This window comes from Neolamprologus multifasciatus, chromosome 17 (genome assembly GCF_963576455.1).
Source record: "Neolamprologus multifasciatus chromosome 17, fNeoMul1.2, whole genome shotgun sequence".
Taxonomy (NCBI): Eukaryota; Metazoa; Chordata; class Actinopteri; order Cichliformes; family Cichlidae; genus Neolamprologus; species Neolamprologus multifasciatus.
The window spans coordinates 991,054-1,010,790 of record NC_140455.1 but is presented as its reverse complement, the minus strand read 5'-3'; the positions used below and the strand labels follow the sequence as shown (position 1 = coordinate 1,010,790).

At 40.0% G+C, this 19,737-nt stretch overlaps 1 protein-coding gene across 3 annotated transcripts; it reads left to right on the top strand.

Moving 5' to 3' along the window:
- The first annotated feature begins 1 nt into the window (after position 1).
- rbm17 (RNA binding motif protein 17) lies at positions 2-19,163 on the top strand. 3 transcript variants are annotated; one of them, XM_085137526.1, is made up of 13 exons: positions 2-115; positions 529-676; positions 3,145-3,261; positions 4,278-4,444; positions 4,682-4,794; positions 5,058-5,108; positions 6,428-6,563; positions 6,741-6,892; positions 9,089-9,133; positions 13,000-13,076; positions 13,284-13,382; positions 13,461-13,533; positions 17,675-19,163. In XM_085137526.1, the coding sequence occupies exons 2-13, from the start codon at positions 554-556 to the stop codon at positions 17,776-17,778; spliced, it is 1,257 nt and encodes a 418-aa protein (XP_084993652.1). In that variant the 5' UTR covers positions 2-115; positions 529-553; the 3' UTR covers positions 17,779-19,163. The 3 variants fall into 3 exon arrangements, with proteins under 3 accessions (XP_084993652.1, XP_084993653.1, XP_084993654.1); XM_085137527.1 differs by lacking the exon at positions 2-115 and adding an exon at positions 122-374; XM_085137528.1 differs by lacking the exons at positions 2-115; positions 9,089-9,133 and having other exon boundaries at positions 122-676.
- The last annotated feature ends 574 nt before the right edge of the window (positions 19,164-19,737 follow it).

The window sequence follows — 19,737 nt, the reverse complement described above, 5'->3', positions numbered from 1 at the left end:
CTGGTTTCAAATGAGTCATCCGAGCGCCAGATGGCGCAAGAGCGTAAAATGCCGGCAAATGTTGGCTCTTGGTTTTTGTTTTTGCGCTCAGGCTTCCGTTACGAGCAGTGAGGAGGTATATCAAATGTGCTGGTTAGCTTTTTTAAAGAAAAAAAAGTAGATTAATATGAACTGACTTGTGATTAATTTTAAATTCTATATAATAGTGGTAGGTATAGAGACAGTGGAACGAATGTTGGGTCTTTTCTTGACACATTTCATTAGGAGCAGACGTTAGCAACACTAGCCTTAGCTTTCGTTAGCTAGCTAACGTTTCCCAGTTTCTCCTGGGAAATTTGCTTCAGTATCAGCGACAAACGACCGAATCACAAAAGGTTATAGCGGAGATTTGTGATTTAGCTGTTGCACGTTATAGCCGATTTAATTTTTTAATTTTTTGCTTTTCCAAGCAGTGAAGAACTGAATGATGATGCCGTAGGCTCGATAAATATTGAGAAGTGAAACGTGTTTGTCCACGTTTGTCCGAAGGCAACAGGAGCACTGACGGACAGCAATGTCGCTCTATGATGACCTCGGTGTGGGTGCCAGTGACACTAAGACCGAAGGCTGGTCCAAGAACTTCAAGCTACTACAGTCCCAGCTGAAGGTGAAGAAGGCGGCTCTGACACAGGCCAAGGTGCGTGCAGTACTACACATGTATTATAGTGGGTCATTCAATCAAGCTTAACGTACACTTTTGTTTATAAGATGGTCAGAAATGATGATACTAGTGCTTATGTGTGTACATGTGTACATTTTTATCAGCTTGTGAAAAAAGCTCTTATTTTTATATTGTTAAATATTAATGTAATTTAATTAACAAAATATTTTATATTATTTTACATTTGGTCTGAAAAATGTTATGAAAGTTTTGAATTAAATCTGGTCTAGTACATCCCAGTCTAGACTCACCGGTGTTTGCCTCATTCTTCCCTTCAATGTAAAACTGAGCGGTTGCCGTCAGCCTTCATTAAGCTGTATGATTTAAACACAGTATCAGACTAAGTTAATAGTTGTGCAGATTTTAATAAAACTTCTGCAGCTTTACAGGACTTTTTAAAAAAAATAAAATAAAAATAAACAAATGGCTGTGGATGGAGCAGCTACAAAGCTCACTTTTCATCACTTTGGAGTTTGTTGATCAGGTGCTTTGATGAAGGACTCCCACTCACTTTTTCCCAGTAAAGGTTTTGATGTTGATCACAGGAAGCACGCTGATGTTTTGGACGCCTGAAACAAGTTTTCTTTCACTCAGCCTGAGCTTACCGTCTCGGTAACGACTCTGCCTTTTTGCTCTTTGCAATCTGTGTATGTGTAAAAAGAATATGGCTCCATCTTAAACCAGCGTCATCATCACTGCTGCCGTTGTGTTATCAGTGCTTTTGTTGAAAACTGGAGGCTGTGTGGACTTAATTTGGTCAAACCTATTATTTACATGCTGCTCCTAAATACGTTTCTATTGTAGGTTTGTTTTTACATGTAAATGTGGGTGAAATGCTTGCAATTCCATTGTGATAATGGCACGCTACAGAGTCGTATGTTAAACGAAGCATCAAAGCAAAAAACTTTTTTTTAAATTGAAATATTTGATTTACTTGATGAATCATTGCAGCCCTGGGCAACATTAGCTCAACTAACCACTATGAGTAAACCACAAATGAGTATGCCGAAAAGCATCTCTGAAGGAACTTGTCTATATACAGCAGTTTTCTTGCCATAATTTGGGCTTGTTTATACAGACTGAGTTTTTTTTTTTAATGCTACTTCCTTTCTGAGTATTGTTGCTGACCATGTCCATCCAATCATGACCACTGTGTGCCCATGTTCTGATGGCTGCTTCCTGCAGATAGCATCCCATGTCACAAAGCTCAGATAATCCCAGGCTGTGTCCCATTTCAGGGTCTGCACGCTTGAAGTACGTGCACTACGCGTACTACGTACGGTGCCTACTATAAGTACGAGAAGTGCGGAAGTGAGAGGCGTGTGAAATGGGACGGTCTAGCCTTCGTCGCGCTGTTCAGGTTGCCTAGCAACCATGATACTAACCACGAGACACGTTACATACAGCTTTGTTTGACATAAATGAAGGAGAAAAATGTTTTGTTGGTCATTCATTTTTGTCATGACATCACTTTGATTAGTTGAGTATCTGAGGCTGAGACCACAGGACTGTAAAACATGATTGTTGGGCTTCATTTCTGTACTGAACAGTCATTTAAGATTAGCTAGTAAATAATAATTAGTTAATGTTGTTCATGAGGCTAAAGTCATCTCACTATGGTAATGTAAATATAAAATGGCCAATATTATAGTATTGTCAGATTATTATGATATATCACTGACTTTCAGCTTGTTGTGTTTGTGGATATATGACTGCCTTTAATTATCCATAAAATCATCAGATTCTCTGTAAGATTAAGGTCGACTATGTATATATATTTAGGAGTAGAGGCTTTAAAACCAAGTTAACGCTGAAAGTACAAACATCACTAATGTCACATAACTTTGCCGACATGTGGTCAACAGCAATGTTTTAATGTTCTTCGTTATTAAACATTCGCACATGAATAAGTGACGTCATATTCAGTACTTACTTTTGACAGTTCACTTTTCGGCCGCTCCCTTCTGCCGTATTTTGCGGCAAAATTATCCACACCCACCGCCGCGCTATGAATTGTGGGATATATGGGACCACGAAGCGTGCACCGGACCACGCTTGATATTTGGGGAAATCGACGGCGCATTTGGAGTATGCATTTGAAGTATACTTCGAATTGGGACAGCCGTCGTTGCGTGGCGGTGACGTAACCGCACTTAAAATGCGTACTTCAAGCGTGCAGACCCTGAATTGGGACACAGCGCCAGACTGGTGTCTTGAATGTGATAATGAGATCCCTGTGCTCGAATGGTCTCTGCAGTCACCAGATTACAATTCAGTAGAGCATGTTTGGGATGTGCAGCCAACATATCTGCGGCAACTGTCTGTCATGCCAGTGTGGAGCAAATGGTTTTCTGTTTGATGTATTTCTACAGTCACTGATCAGAAGAAGAACAAGGTTAATTGGTGGTTTTGTTTATGCTTTTTTTTTTGTTTCTTTTTTGTAGACCCAGCGGATGAAGCAGACCACCGTCTTGGCGCCTGTCATTGATCTTAAGAGAGGAAGTTCCAGTGATGAGCGACAGATCACAGACGCTCCTCCACATGTTGCGGCTGGCCTCAAGGTACGGCTCACAGTGTTTGTTATCGATGGGTACTCAAGACCAGTGTTAAACTGTTACTGGGTTGGTCATTATGGAAATATTGAAAAACACCTGGACAAATTATGCTGTTTATGCAGCATTACTTGAGTCTTAAATATCTGTTAGACCCGGTCTTTTATAATGACAAAGCTGGTGGTGATCGTGTCTGACGTTGCTGTGTGTTCACATTCTCTCTGATCATGGCTTACAGGCTGAATGTTAAAAGCAAAGGCTCGCTTTGAGACAGGTTGCATATTAGTAGAGTAACACCAGCAACCTTTGGAAAGTTTTCCTAGGATTCTTTTAGTCAATGCTTCCTCGGATATGATGAGATTTGCTGAACTACAAATGAAACTGTTTCCAAATCAAGTCGAGACTGAATGTTGTTTTTAAAATAAATCTGCTGATTTGTTTGATAAGCAGCAGCCACTGCTTCTTTAGTGGGCACTGGTCAGATACTAAATTCTAGCTTATTCTCAGTTTCTACATGAGACAGGAAGAAACAGATTTACACGGCTGTCGTCATGGTTCAGTGATGAGTGTATGTGGAGCTGCAGCCACTCCTTTCTGGGTGACAGTGAGGCAGCGCTGCAGTAGAGATGAGCAAGGTGGAATGAAATAAGTTTTATTTCTTTAGTTAAGAACAACTGCTCTTTGCTTTGCAGGTATAAAGATAATTGAAGAATCACATCACCAGTCTAATATGCGTAAACATGTATAAAAACCACATTTCCCCTGCTTTCATCCACCCCTTGTGTGCCATAAATCCAGCTTTATCTTTAGTACTACATATAGTATTCTATAGCGTAATGTTGTCAACCAGTTCTTTCACGTTGTCTGTATTTTGCTGTTTTTATTTATTTATTTTTTAATTTAATTCAGTTGGATCTTTGCCAAAGATGCAGAGGGAGAATATAACAGTCTCCAGTGTAAAAATTTATCATTTATCTCACTCATATGTTGCATTTGTTCTCCATGTTTGCTGGTTCTTGCTTTAGGATGCAGTCCCCAGTGCTTTCTCTGCGAGTGATGTGCTGATCCCCTTAGCAGACGAGTATGACCCCATGTTCCCCAATGACTACGAGAAGGTGGTGAAGCGTCACAGAGAAGAGCGGCAGCGACAGAGGGAGCAGGAGCGGCAGAAGGAAATTGAAGAGAGGGAAAAGTATGGCTGTTTTCTTTTGTTTTAAACTCTCCTCAGTAGGTGATGTATTATACAAGCTAAAGATTGACAAACTAGATGAAATAAAATACTTGAAGCTTTCTATTCTTCCACTTTTAAAATGATTAAAAGAGATTTTTATTTATTAGTTTTCAGGAATTTGGAGGATCTTTACTGTGATTTAGAAATGAACTGAATGAAGCAGACAACTAAATCTGAATGTGGGCGTTGTGTTTGCAGGAAAAGGAAAGACAGACACGAAAGTGGAGCTCCCAGTGGTTTCTCTCGTTTCCCGGCAGCAGAGGAAGACTCGGATGAGGAGGAGGAGTACGAAAAGGAGAGGAGGAAAAGGAGTGAGTTCTTGAAACACCGAATGATGTTTTGACTCTGATTTGCAAGCTAAATAATCTGTGATCTGATCCTTATCCACATTGTTTGGACATTTAGCGTCTCGTGATTTCAAATCAGTTGACACCCTAGATGGTTTGTGCCCCTCCCTGAGATTTCTTGTCTTTGTTTTCTTATCATAAATTAATCACTGAAGTTATTTTGAAAGTAAAACAAAAAGTAAAATCCACTTGCCTGATTGTTTGATCTGTTTTTGTCTCGGTCTCAGGCATGGGTGGAGCAGCCATTGCCCCTCCATCTTCCCTTGTGGACAGAGATGGTAAGTCTGATAAGTCTGAGGGGATGTTTATCTTTTAAAATAGAAGTAGCAGCATACAACTGGCTCACTGCAGAATAATGAAGAGAAACTGTAGGGGTTTTTTTCTCCTGCAGGGTTTGGATTTTTAGGGGAAAATGGGGCTTATGAGCTTGAATATTTTTAGTAAAATTTCATTTAAAATATATCTGAATTTTCTTTCTGTGTCATGGACACAGACCGTGACACACAGATTTTGGGATCTTGTGAAAACCGATGGGCTGGTGAAGTCAGGATTGTTAGGTTTGAGCTTTGCTCCATCGTGCAATACCATCTGAGAAGTATCTGATTGGGAGTGGCTTTGTTTTTCAGCATGATGGCACACATTAATAGTGTGTTTACACGCATTGGTAGATAGATATATTTTTTTACTGGATAGATAAAGGCACACCTGGATATGCTGGAGCACTATCACTCATGAATTGGCCTCCTCAAAACCTAAACCTCAAACTTATTGAAGCAGTGTGGGATCATCTCGACAGAGAATGGGACACAAGGCAGCCAGTGTGTACTGCCACACTGCATTTTAAGTTTTTTAACTTTAACACAGTACAAAAATTTAGCTTTCAGACTTCTGAATGCTCAATTCTAGTCATTTCTTTCTGCTCCTAGCACCATATAATGGCAGTAAGAGTGGATATCATATACTGTATTTCCAAAAGTGCTTCCTCACCCACTCACTCACAGCCAAAGTGGATAAAATCAAGCACGTAGGCATTCAGACTGCTTCTACAAATGCTTGTGGATGAATGGATTGCTCTCAGGAGCTTAGTGAATTCCAGTGTGGTACTGTGATAGGATGGCAACAAGTCTAGTCATGAAATTTCTTCACTGCTAAATCTTCCACAGTCATCTGTTAGTAGTGTTATAACAAAGTAGAAATGATTGAAAATGACATCAACTCAGACATGAAGCAGCAGGTCATGTAAAATCAGAGAGCGGGGTTAGCGGTTGTTAAGCGAATGCTTTTGGCAATATCGTGTATGCTTGTCTCAGGTTACTACAGGGCAGCCTGCCGAGGAAATGGAATGATGGTGTTAAAGTTAAAGGAAGAGGAACTAAAACATGGTTTCAGACAGAGGATGAATATAGCTGTATTTACCAACCCCCATCTACCTGTGAATCATGCAGTTCCAAATAAAGATGTGGAGCTTCAAATGACCATAATAGGTCACCTTTATATGCCTAAAGTTTACTTTGAATGCATGTTGACATTGCAGTTGAGCCCTTTGTTACTGCATTATAACTCATCAGCTATTTTCTGTTTGTGTGTGTGATCTCAGGCTCTTCATTTTCCTATGAAGAGGAGGGCCGTCCTGCCAGAGGCTCAAAGGCGGCCATCCCTCCACCTATGTATGAAGACTCAGACCGGCCCCGCTCACCACCCGGACCGACTAGCTCCTTCCTTGCTAACATGGGGTGGGTGCTTATATTACACAACAAGTAGATTCATATAGTTACTTCATTTATTTCTGTTTGAATAAAAAGTACTTCAAGTTAAGTACTACAGTTAATCAGTTGTATATCATGTTTATATGTACTGTATAGCTGAATGTTTCATGTTATGCATTAACATTGATTCTCCTTCACCTGCAGAGGCACAGTGGCCCATAAGATTATGCAGAAATATGGCTTCAAAGAAGGCCAGGGCCTCGGGAAGCACGAGCAAGGCCTCAGCACGGCGCTGTCCGTGGAAAAGACCAGCAAGAGAGGTGGAAAGATCATCATAGGTGACGCAGCAGAAAAACGTAAGAGCGACCTTTGCTTTTTTTTTTTTTTTTTTTAATGTTGTCCTTTCCATCTTTAGCTTAGGGCTGGGCGATGCCTTTGTATTTGTTTTGTTTTTAAACACTACATTAGCAGGTTAGATCAGAGAAGTTGGTTGATCGAGTTATAATTTGATCATTGTGTCACATAAATGTTTGTGCAGTCATATAGATGTTTACGGCTCTCTCCCCTGCCCCCACTCTCTCATTTCTTTGAATTCTATGCTCACTCTCACAGTGAAAACCCAAACTAAACTGCACTATTTTAAACATAAGACTGCCATTTGTTAAAAACGGCATTACTTCTTAACTAAATATACAAATTAAGAAATGTATATTAATTTGTAATCATGTGTCAAACTGTCAGTTTAGGTTTTTATACAAATTCCTGCAAATGTTTCACTCTAAAAGCCTCGTTAAGAAATGAAGCATTTCCTACCAGTGAGACTCTGGTTAGAAAGCGAAACAATAAGCTAATGTTTTCTTTCGTGATGCTTCAAGAGTTGACTTAGTGAGTCAGTTTATACTTGAACTTACTAAGCGTGGGTAAATTGGCACGTACAAAAAGACCTTGTAGGAAAACGCAAATCATCATTTGCAGTCAGGTCATGACTGTATCTGTGTTAATAAAGTTTCTGTGCCACTTGTGTAAATAGGCACATTACAGTTTAGTTGTGTGTGTGTGTGTGTGTGTGTGTGTGTGTGTGTGTGTGTGTTAATGTTCCCATGATGGACCAATCTCTGAGTAAAAACAGAACTAAAACCCTGAAATACTGCAAACCCATCAGCTCACTGTAAAATGATTTCTGCTGCTTGTAATAATCATCCTTACGTGTCTAGTAAGGATTCTTCTCCCTCCATTACTCAATGTTAAGTTCACTGTACCTCTCTTTATTATAATGACTCCTAACAGCATTTTTGACAGGCACATGTGTGCCTGGTGTGGCTGTGGGGTCACGGCAGAAATCTGCCCCACCCTGAGCCTGGCTGTGCCAGAGGTTTCTTCCTGTTAAAGGGGAATTTTTCCTTCCCATTGTCACCAAGTGCTTACTAATAGGGTGTCGTCTGATTGTTGGGTTTTCTCTGTGTTATTGTAGGGTCTTTTCCTTACAACAGTCATTTAATTCAAGAGGGTTGCGGCCCACTTAAATACCAGAAAATGCCATGGGCCAAATATTAAAAGAAAAGTCAAGTTACAAGAGAAAGCAGTTCATTTCCTAAAAATTCTGTTTAAAAAAACAAACAAACATAAGCAACACAGGCTTTTTCGCTCTAAATGGCTAAAAACGTATTGCAGTCATATGCTAAGTGCTGAGCCACTGTGACCCACCTACCACTGGGCCCCAAGTTCCAGTGTAAGAGCAACATTACTCACTACTCTGCCCTAAATAGTCAGAGTAGTGAGTAATATCACAAACTAATCACTTCCTATTACCAGTTTGAATTCCCTTTTTATAGAAATGAATCATTTTATATAAATATGTAACTGTAAATGTTTATAACTTCAAACTGAATTTCTGTGATTGCTTTGGGCCACCTGCAGTACCTTCATAGCCCACTCGGGGTCCCCAGCCAAACCTTGAGTATCACTGCCTTACAATATCAAGCTGCTTGAAGTGACTGTTGATGTGATTTGGCGCCATAAAATTTAAAATAAATAAATAAATATATAGGTCTCTATCAATTTTACAGTTTTGGTTTATTGGCTTCTGTTCATAAAATACTCTTTTATGACCCTTTTAAACTAGATTAGCTCAACTGGATTTTTAATTTTTTTTTTATTTCTTCACATTGTGCTCCAGTAGCACACTACTCTTAGCCTGCCCCTCAAGATCCACATTGCCCAGCCCTACCGCTCGTGTTCTGATGTTTATGCCCCACCCCACCTTTCTGTGTTCCTTTTCACCCCGTCTGCTTCAACATGATTTTCTGTATCTGTCAGCTGCATGAAAAGCTGCTTTTGCCTGTATTGTCTCAAGCCTGTCCTGGTCGTGTGTGAGCATGTGCAATATTCAGCCGTCCACTGTTTTCACATACTTTTGTTTTGGGTGTGACCACAGCAAGAATCCATTTCAATATCAGTTAGATGTTTTACAGTGACCTTTACATGCATGTCTTTTCATTTTTTGTGTGCGTGTGTGTGTTTCTGTGTGTGTGTGCGCGCGTGTGTGTGAGCAGCAGGCTCCAGCCAATCAGGTGCCACTGAGACTTCAGGCTCTGCAGGTTGGCCTCCACTCCCATTTTCTCCCTTTCATATTGCAGAATGTGCCACACGGATCATCTTTAAAGTTTGTGTTTGCATGACTTTTATATACATGCATACTGTCACACAGTTACTCTATGCGCGTGTCACAGATTCATTGTATTAGCATGAATCTCTGCATCCATGTTCTCTACGCAGCATATTTGTGTTAAAACAGCTGTCAGCTTGGACACATCCAGTTATTGATACCTTCGTACCTTCCTGACTTATCACATATGGTAACTGGGGGTATTATAAGCTGAGTTGTAAAGTAGATGAGGGGTATTTCAAAGCTAACTTACTTTATTGGAACCTTGCATAACCACATTTAATATAGACGTGTGGACTTTGACCTACAAAGAAAGAAGGCTGCTAGTGCTTCCACTGCTAACATTGATCATATTAAGTTAGTGTTCTCTTACTTCAAGAGTAGATGATTAGTTTAATGGTTAAATTTCTGTTTAATTAGGACATTTGCACTTTGGGACACCTACATTCTTCCATAGCTTATTGATGTGAGTTTGTAGCCACATTTGACACCAGGCAGTAGCTAAAAGTGCGCTAAATGGAGATAAAGTGTGTATCTGTTCTCAAGGGTAATACTGCACACTAGGGCTGCACACTTAATCGTTAGAAAATCGCGATCTCATTTCCAAATGACAACGATTAAAAAAAAGAAAAGAAAAAAGATGACAATTGTACCGCATTTTGATCCGGGACATAATCTGCATGAAAACAAATGACAAGGGCGGAGCCTTATACCACGTGATACAGAAGCCAGCTGGCAGGGAAAAAACAACGGAGAGCACGTGAAAGATGATGAAGCTGTAAAGGCCAAGAAAGTGACAGGAGAAACTCCGTCCCGGTCAACCACCCAAACATCAATAATGGGAATCTTATATAGCGCTTCCCCATACCCGTCGAATTCCCGCAGGCACAAAGAAATTACGGAGGCTGGCTAAATATATGGCTCCCATCAACACTGAGCAAAACAAGGGATTTAGGAGAATGATCAACACCCTAGACAAACGCTACACAGTGCCGTCCCGCAACTATTTTTCTATTGTTGCACTACCTGCTCTATACACGCAGTGTCGAGCAACGGTGGAGACGGAATTACAAGCAGTACAACATTTTGCAGCAAAGACAAAATGTGAGACATTTGTTGTTTTTATGTTTAGTCTCAACTGTTATGTGCAGTTAATAAGCGCAATAAATATTTATATTGGAAAAGTAAATCATGAGAGAATCGTGATCTCAATTCTAAGCAAAAAAAAAATCGTGATTCTCATTTTATGCAAAATCGTGCAGCCCTACTGCACACAGCTGTATCCTTTTTGACTGGCTCAATTTTATCAGCAGGAGTTTTGGTTGCACTCTGTCTACAACCCTGTTCACAGCTCACTTAGCTCCACTCAGTGTTTCACATGTAGAGACTGCCCTCTGGTGGCGTCATTATGCAGTGCACTATAATATGACAACCTCGATACAGCATCAACAGTATAAAACACCAAATCTCTGTCTGTTTGTTTGCTTACAAACTCGATCTGACAATCAGGAGTTGAGTAACCCAAACTTGGCTCATATCTTAGTCCCCTGAAGCTTTCTGTCTATATCAGATAATGGGAATATTATTATGTTGCCTGGCAGCCACCTACCGGTGGGCAAAAAGTGATTTCGTTTGTGCACCTGTAACACCTTCAAAAGGATCTTATTATTTTAATTTAATGACATTAGTATCTAATTTATCATATCTTGAATATTCATATTTCCATGTACATCTGAAGTCAAGTTGACTGTATTTAGGGTCTATATCAAAACTTTAATGTTGGATAAATAACTGTATAATTGTACTTTTATGCTAAGGGCTTTCAAGCCATGTGAATTCCTCCAGCCTACTAAAGCACTTTCTTTCCAGCTTGTTATTTTTGCCAGGTGCTACTGTAGGAAAACCATAAGGCTAATGTAAATAAGCCAATGTCATAAAAAATTAAGTTATAAAAATCCTCTTTTACTATATCGTCTTCCATACTAGTTTTTCATTATTCACATAATCTGTGGTAGACACTGTCTGGATACTGAGTGTTGTAGTAGATTCCACAGATGGTTGACTTAAAAATCATATATGCATGGCAATACATTATGTTTATATGATGAGTCCCCTAATTATCTTCTATTTATCAATTTGGCCTCTATCACCTTTTTGTAACTTTTGTAAATGCGATTCGATCAAACAATACTGTAGTCTGGTTATGTACTGCAATCTGCAACACAAATGCTCTGCTCTGCTATAATGCTGTGATGGGCTGAAGCTGCAACTCGGCCTCAATTTGAAAATTGATTTTAACCTCCTAGAACCTGGCGTCCACATCACATTTTGGGTTATTTAGACCAAAATACTCAATTTTGCTCTACAATGGCCTGATATCCACTTACAAGGACATTATGCTGCTACTGTTCTATCAAAATTTTAAACGAATATCCTCATATGTGCCTCTTATTTTTCTTAAAGACAAAAATCAGGTAAAAAAAAATCTGGTAATTCTTTGTTTTTACGTTCATCTGGCCCCAATCAGCCCAAATATCAAAGGGAAATTACAAATGCATGCTGTGGAAGGGTTCAGGTCTTAGGAGGTTAAGTCTTCCCTGCTTTGAATTTGGTCTGTGCTTCTTATAGCAGGGTGCAGAGTTTTGCCTGTACAGCATGCTCTTTGCTGCCAACGCAAACAAGCTTCAAGTCTCCCTTATTTTCCCCTCTCAACAGCTTTTCATGAAATGTTTGGCTTCTGTGCAGTTTTCACTCTTTGACCTGTTCTCCTAACCCCTGGACAATTATTTATGACAAGTCAAATCTGCAATGTATTCCATTATGACTTAACCCAGTAAAGCCTGCACATTCACATAATTGCCATAAAATTCCCGCCTTTTTTTCATTTTAAAAAAATTGGAGCATTTATGGAAAATTCTGACAATTAAATAAAAAACAAAACAAAAAAAACAATTAACATCAATTCGTATACATGAGGGTTGGTTTTTTTTTGCAATTTATTGCTTATAGCCATATATAGCAAGCATAGATTAAAAATGAAATAGCCCATTTGTAATAAGAGGCCGACTCCTCCCTGTCATTAAACATGTCAGTGTTTCTGTTTAACCACTAGAGGGCACAATTGGATATCGCTGCATCCATGTTTACCTTTTCTGTATGCCTGTTGAATAACTTGAGCTCTGTTATCAGTGTTGTTTATTGTCCAGTTAAATGAGTGTCAAATAAGAACATAGCTACTCTGATAGTCTCTTATATTCTCAAATGTGCTAACAGCTTAAATGCACCCTTTAACCCCTTATTATTATTAATTAGTAATAGCAATACTTTTGTCAGATCGTCATTTAGATTTCCAAAATGTGGAAAAATAGTGTGGAAATTGCTTTTTTTTTTTTTTTTTTTTTTTTTTTTTTGTTGTTGTTTAACTTAATATCTAAATGGAAAAATATAAAGATGAGCACAAAAACTTCAGCTCTGTTTTGTTTTATACATTTCAGTATTTGAGTGAGACTGGCAACTTGGCCACTTTCCAGAAATCTTAACAGTTTTATTACTTGAATGACCCAGAATGACCCAACTGGATGTCAGACGAAGCAGATATCAGACCAGCTGACGCAAAACAAACTGCTGAATTGTTTCATTTATCATCTGTGTTGAATCAAGCTCCCAAGTATTGAACAGTCCCGCACAAATCCACTTATCGTCCGACACCTTCTGTTGCTCCATCCAGCATACCTGCTGCCTGTAAATATTCTGATGATAAGGAAAAAATTATGATCACCTCTGTTTTCTTCCAATCAGCTGACTCCTCCAAGAAGTCTGACGCGAACCCACTCACTGAGATCCTGAAAAACCCGACCAAGGTGGTCCTGCTGAGGGTACGTGTAATTTAACCCTGTGTGCTGTTAAATTCCCCCTTTCTATGCTACTATAGCATTAGAAACATGATCAGTGGGTTATAAGTGGCACATGTTATTATTTCAACACAGAACACTGGGTGATGGAAGGACTGCAGTTTTAATATGAGATTATGACTAGTCTGATGTCCCGTGCAGCTTGGTTACATGTGTCGTTTCCCTTCGTAGAACATGGTGGGGCGAGGAGAGGTGGACGAGGACTTGGAGGGAGAGACGAAAGAGGAATGCGAGAAATACGGCAAAGTAGTTAAATGTGTCATTTTTGAGGTGAGATGAAGTGATTTATAAAACTCGATTTACGTAAAGTCATCAAAACAGAAGCGTGAAGATTCTTTCCTCTGTCAGATTGCAGAGGTGCCAGATGATGAAGCCGTCAGAATATTTCTGGAGTTTGAGAGGGTGGAGTCGGCCATCAAAGGTCAGTATTCACTTCTTTTAAGTGCCATCCCTGGAATAGGCCTCAACTCATGAAATATCAGGCATTTGCATCAGACCATGTTGCCTTCAAGTGTCACAGGAGCTTGAGCTTGAACTTCCTCGCTGTGCACTTGTTCATAATGAAAGTGGTTGCCTCACACATTTCCATTCTCATTTAAACAATGGTTTTCAGTCTGCATATGTAGGCGACTGTTTCCTAAATAACTTCATGTAACAGCATCGCACTTTTCCTTTTTCTTTCTCTTTTTTTTTGGGGGGGGGGGAGGAATTCTTGCATAACTGCTCTAATAATGTGGGTGAAAATGTGTCCCATTCTAAATGAGTTGGCCCAGATCAGAAACAAGGTGAGACTCCCATTCCCTGCGGTGTTACATCATTTGTGACCCAGCAACCCAGGCGTCTCCCTGTGGCACCGGCAGAACCGCGCTTATATCACAGCTCTCAGAAAGCAGGGCAGGTTCTCAAAGAACGACACTAAAACCTGTCAGAAAGAATCAAATTAAAAGTCTCACACTAAGTGATCTGTTTCTGGAGGTGATGACAAAACATCCGGAAAGTGAAGTCTGAGGGCATGTTCTCGCACTCATAGGCCGGAGATGATTGTTGTATTTAGTGTCCGTCAGGGTAGCTGTAAATAATATGCTGGAACCCAGTTAAACCTGATTTTCTTCTGTCATTGTGTGAAAATGGGTCATGTTTATCCTCATGTTAGCTATGATTCCTCTACAGGGAAGAGAACGGCGAGTGTAGCATTTAGCACCTGGTTCATTTAAGTTGGTTTCTTCTAGTAGAGGTGATTTAGCTTGTTTTTGCTCATGAATTCCATTTGTAGTTGCTTTGGATATGGCTGGAGTTGTTCAAAGTGCAGTTAAGATATACCAGTCTGCCCATAACATCCACATTTTTATCTCCCCTCCAAGGTTGCATCTTTGTGCACCTCTGGTCATCATGTGCAACTAAGACTTGAATCCACCAATTGAGACATCAAGCATGTTGCCAATCTGACTGCAATCTGTCTACATTTGATTTAAACAGACCAAACAGCGCGGTTGTGAAACACCCTTTGATGGCTCCATTTAAGCCCCGTTCTGATCTTGACCTCTCTCTGTGATTTTTATCGCTCATCTCGAATGTGCACAAAACTTGTCAACTTCCCCATTAAAGCGATCGATGCTGTCTTCAGTGTTGAGACAGGGTGAGCGTGACAGTGACTCAGAAGTAGTAAGAAGCAGTTTTGGGTGACAGGTTTCAAAGGTCAGACTGTCGGCTAAAGCCTCTCAAACACTGAAACATACTGTATTCTGCTAGAACACTACTAATCAGACATGCAGAGTTGTTGTTGTTGTTAGTTTTTTTGTGTTTTGTTTTTTTGTTTTTTAAGCAGTGGCCACACAACAGTACATCACAGTAGTGTCCACGCTTGAAGGAATGCAATACTAACCAAGAAGATAAAGTTTGAGGTTAACTTTTCCCGGCTATTCTTTGAAAGGTTTAATGGCTACATAGAAACCAGCTAAATAATCCTGTTGTTCTCTTCACTGCTGACGTGAGTATGAGGTGATGGAAAGGTTACAGAGCCTGGCGATTGCACATTGTCCTCAAACAGAAAGTTGTTCATTAGCTTCATTAGATTACAGATAGTAAATGACAATAGTTAAAGGAACAGTTTGTCATTTTACTGAGAAGTTGTAAAGATTTATAATGATGAATTTAGATCTGTTGTTGTACATTTAGCACTTTCTGCTCAGCATTTACAGAAAGAGCACAGTGACTATTGCACATGAGAGGTGGAAACTCAGATTTTTGCAATTGGCCCTGTTGCATAGGCGTTTCTCGGAGTTCCTTTCTCAGGGCACAAAATTTAGTGAGGGGAATATTTAAGTTTTGCTATGCATAAGATGTATATGTAATAACAGTTTTTTGCACATCGGTTATTGCTGTGTAGAGGAGACATCGCAGTAAGTTAAGGGTGCGCTAGAAGTGCGCTTATTGATTTATGTGGCATTCCAGATGAGGATGTGGTTAAAAATGGATGGATTACAAAGCCACCTAATTCTAAATTTGTTTAGTGAACTCTGAAATGACCTGGAAAGTAAAAGAGTCACGCAGTGCCAGCAGCAGCAAAACTTACTGCACTTCTTCAATTCTCGGTTTCTGGTTCCTGTAAACTGCGGCTTCTGTGGCTGTTTCACAGCCTGCACAGAGGTTCAAAGCGAAACAGCTGACGAATGGCAAGAACAGAATGACTATGTTGAATTTGGACCCTATCCTTAGTATATTCAGGCCTTGGATATGGATGTTGGTCTGATTGATGCATTTATGTTAATAAATCTTTATCAGGGAAAAATGTGTCTTTTAATTTTTAAGTTTTATTACGCTGAAATTAAAGCATTTTAATTTCAGGGTCATGAAAGGTGCACATGGTTTTCACCATGATCTCGTGATCCTCTAACACATGACTTTGTGTTTTTTTTTGTCATGGGTTACACAAATTCAGCTGCATGCACTTTGGCAATAGGTGTACGTCTGTGTAATCATATTTGATTTTTTGCATGTGATCTATTTTTGTTTTTGTGTCTCTTTCTCAGCGTAGAACCGTTATGGTGGTGCTGTCAACATCAAAGCAATTACTAAAGCTTGTTTCCATTCTAACGAGCTCATGACTGCCACTGTAGGCCTACACTGAACGTACACACGTATATTATATTGATATGCTTGTCCTGTTAGTAAATTACCCACAGCTCTTGGCAGATTGTGCGTGTCACATTGAAATGAACAGAGTGCGCCTGCGTTTAGAAAACAGCACAACTTTTGTAAATCATCCGCAAAACTAACCGCACCCATAACATAAAATAATTGCTCTCTTTAACCCTTGTGAAGAAAGCACGTTTAAAAAATGGTCTGGATTCATCTTTGAAAAGATGCACAATTGTACACTAACCATCTGTTTCCATATAAATCAAGATGTTCCCCTTAGCCGCTGTAGTCATAGCACACGCTGTTTTGTGCATATGCACGCGCTTTATGGCTGTCTACCAACTGAAGTGATCTCCGGCGTCCTTCAATATCCATTAACATGCTTGGGACACACATGCCTCAGTGACTAATGCTGAATCCTGTCCTCTCACACAGTCGGATACGACGCGTCCTTTTTAAAGGATCATTACCTCAGTGGTTCATCTTTAGGAGACGGTCCTGGGAAATGACCCTGACATAAAATTTCCTATTTTCCTAGAATGCAGAAGTACGAGAGGCAAAAAAAAGTTTTCTTTTTTTTCTCTTCTTGACTGTTGTTTGCTGGGAACTACCAGCATGAGTCGGCTGGTTTTCATAAACAGTGTAATAATTTATTTTTTACAAAGGAGAGATGAACTGATCTTTGGAGGTCACAGAGAATAAATCTACCATAAAACATGTTGAGACAATAGTGACTTTGTTTTAGTCTGTCGTGTTTTGTTCTTCCTGTGCGTAAGTGATACAACATTCTCATGTTAGTAGGAATCTGCTTCAAAGAAACACAAGGTTTCCAGATTTGTGCCAGACACTCCACAGCATCTGTGTTCTGATGTCTTTGATGGGCCTGTTTTGATCAGTGTTTTTAATTGAAGGCCACATGCTTACCCAGTAAATATCAGAATAGGGTGCAGCCTCAACTGTACAACTTTTTAACAGCCATATTGTTTAAAAAAAAAAATCAGCATGCAGCTGAGTTGTTGGGTATCTATACTGATGTGGACTGGGTAAAATGTTAGGAGTGAAAAGATGCCACGTTTGTTTCATGGAGATGGAAAAAGATCAACATTTGTATGTGAAAATGAAGGAGGTTGGTCCATTGGGCTGAAATTTCATTGCAGCAACTCAAAATGGTACTCAGTAAGCCCCACGTGCATGTATGCATTACTGATATCACAACAGGCTCCTAATGAGATCATGGGTGTCCTTGGAGGATTTCCTCCTAGCTCGGAAGCATCAATGAGTTCCTGGATGATGCAAGGTGCAACCTGTCAGTGTCAGGTGGACTGAAACATAATGTCCCAAAATGTGGTGGATTTTGTTCTTTTTGCATATGACTCTACTTTGTTTTCCCAGGTGCTGACATTAATTGTTCCTCTCTTTTGCAGCTGTTGTGGATCTGAACGGACGATATTTCGGTGGGCGAGTTGTCAAGGCCTGCTTCTACAATCTAGACAAGTTTCGGGTTTTGGACCTCGGCGAGCAGGTTTGAATTCACCCTGGGAAACTACAAGAACCACCACACATGGAGCTCACATCATCTCCCCACATGTACATAAACCTTTTTTATATTTCCTGAGCAGCAGTCTGTGTAGTGATACATGTCTGTAGTATATTGGCTTGTTTGTCCTGTGTTGAAAAACAAAACAAAAACCTTTTATGTAAAAAGAATAAAGGATATAAACAACAATGAGTTGATGGTTTTGTCATTTTTACATAGAAAATTTTCTGTTTCTGGTTTTAAATCTTCATTAGTTAAGACAACAAAGCTCATTCTTCATGTTGACTGTCGTTGTGTTCTTAAGTGTCAAAATATGAACTCTAATATAACAAGAGGTTAAACTCTCCAATCATATGTTGTATCTCCAGGAAGCCTACTTTCCTTGTCTGAAGTTTGTCTGACATAACGCAGGTTCCTCGCTAGTGTTAACACATCCCCAGGCAGAGACGGTCTTGATTTAGCCTTGCCGGATTATAGGAAGGGGACTGGGACAGTGAACGCAACCCCAGCCTCATTCAGAACTTATGTAAGTGCGCCAGAAGGGCCCTGGAGGGTCCCGTGAAAAACGTCAGGAAGGATCCCACTGGAGAAGGTTTAAATCAGATCAGGGAAACGGGTTGGACAGAGAAACAGAAACAAGAAGCGAGACCCATTTAAAAGATTTAATCATTCCGTTCATTTAGGGTGGTGAAAGGTCAAAGGTTGAAGTGATGGGAGTTAATGGGTAAAAGCTGAGGAATAAAAACAAATGTTTGATCGACTGCTCTTGTTGATCATTTTGATTATGAAATAAGCCCAGCTAAGAGAGCATTAAATTAAACAACAAAATGTTAAGTTGATTATTCAGTCTTTTACTGAGCGTGTGCAGTGTGTTTGTGTCAGAGTGCAAACCAGGAGCAGTGCTTGATGTTGAGCGCGTGTCCTGAGCATGCACAGCAGAGTGCTGGTTGGTCTATGAAACTAACAAATGTGTCAACAGTGCAACTTGAGGAGGGGTGGTGGTGGGGTGTTTGCTCACAGTAGTTCCCGTAGTGGAGCGCACACTCGCACACCATGTACTGAGCTTGAGTATTTATTGCACTGGCCTCAGTTTGATTCCACCATGGGCCACTTGCTGTAAGTCGTCTCTTTCCTGTCAGCCACTCCAGTGTAAATGACGTAAAGCGCCTTGCATGTGAATCATATCCCACGTGTGGTATGCTCCCCAACAACTATCGGGTCGCCTCCTGCAGCATTCTCAGGGTGATCTTCAACAGTGTTGTGCAGCACTTGTCAGGAAGGTACCCCAAGTACATTACTATTTACATGTTGGCTGCCGGTGGCATAATTCGAAAGAACTGTTTATGCTTTCGTAGTTATCCTGATGACAACTTGTGTCCAAGATATTACTCCAGATTCTGATCTTTAAATCAACAAGGTGACAAAAATGAATTTTCCACGAGTTTTCCACAGCCACTTGCATATCAAATGCATGCTATTTGAAGACCACTGCTCTGCTCTTACTTCAAAAGGTCATCTTTCTCTTGATCTAATTCCCTTGTTAACTACATGCCTTCAAGAATACTGGGAACATCTACTTTGACTTTGGAGGTTAAAATCCGGTATGTGTCTTTCACATTAGAGACAGTTAAGCAAGGTTTCTGAATAGTTTTTAAACTAAACTAAATCGTGTCATAATAAATTGTTTGTTCATTGAAGACTGGTTCCAGGTGACTTCCATAGCTTTACAAAATAGCCCACAGAGAGGTCATTACAATCCTGACCTTACACCGTGTGTTAGGGGGCACAGTTTGATGTCATAATCCAGAAATGCAATACATTTAGCCTGTAGTGATGTAGTGATGATGTCCTAGTGAGGTGGCTGTTACATTTTTTCCACACAAGTTGTATTTCGGTTAAAGAAAGGTTAGTACTGTCCAAAGATATTGAGCCAACCCTCGTTTCTTTATA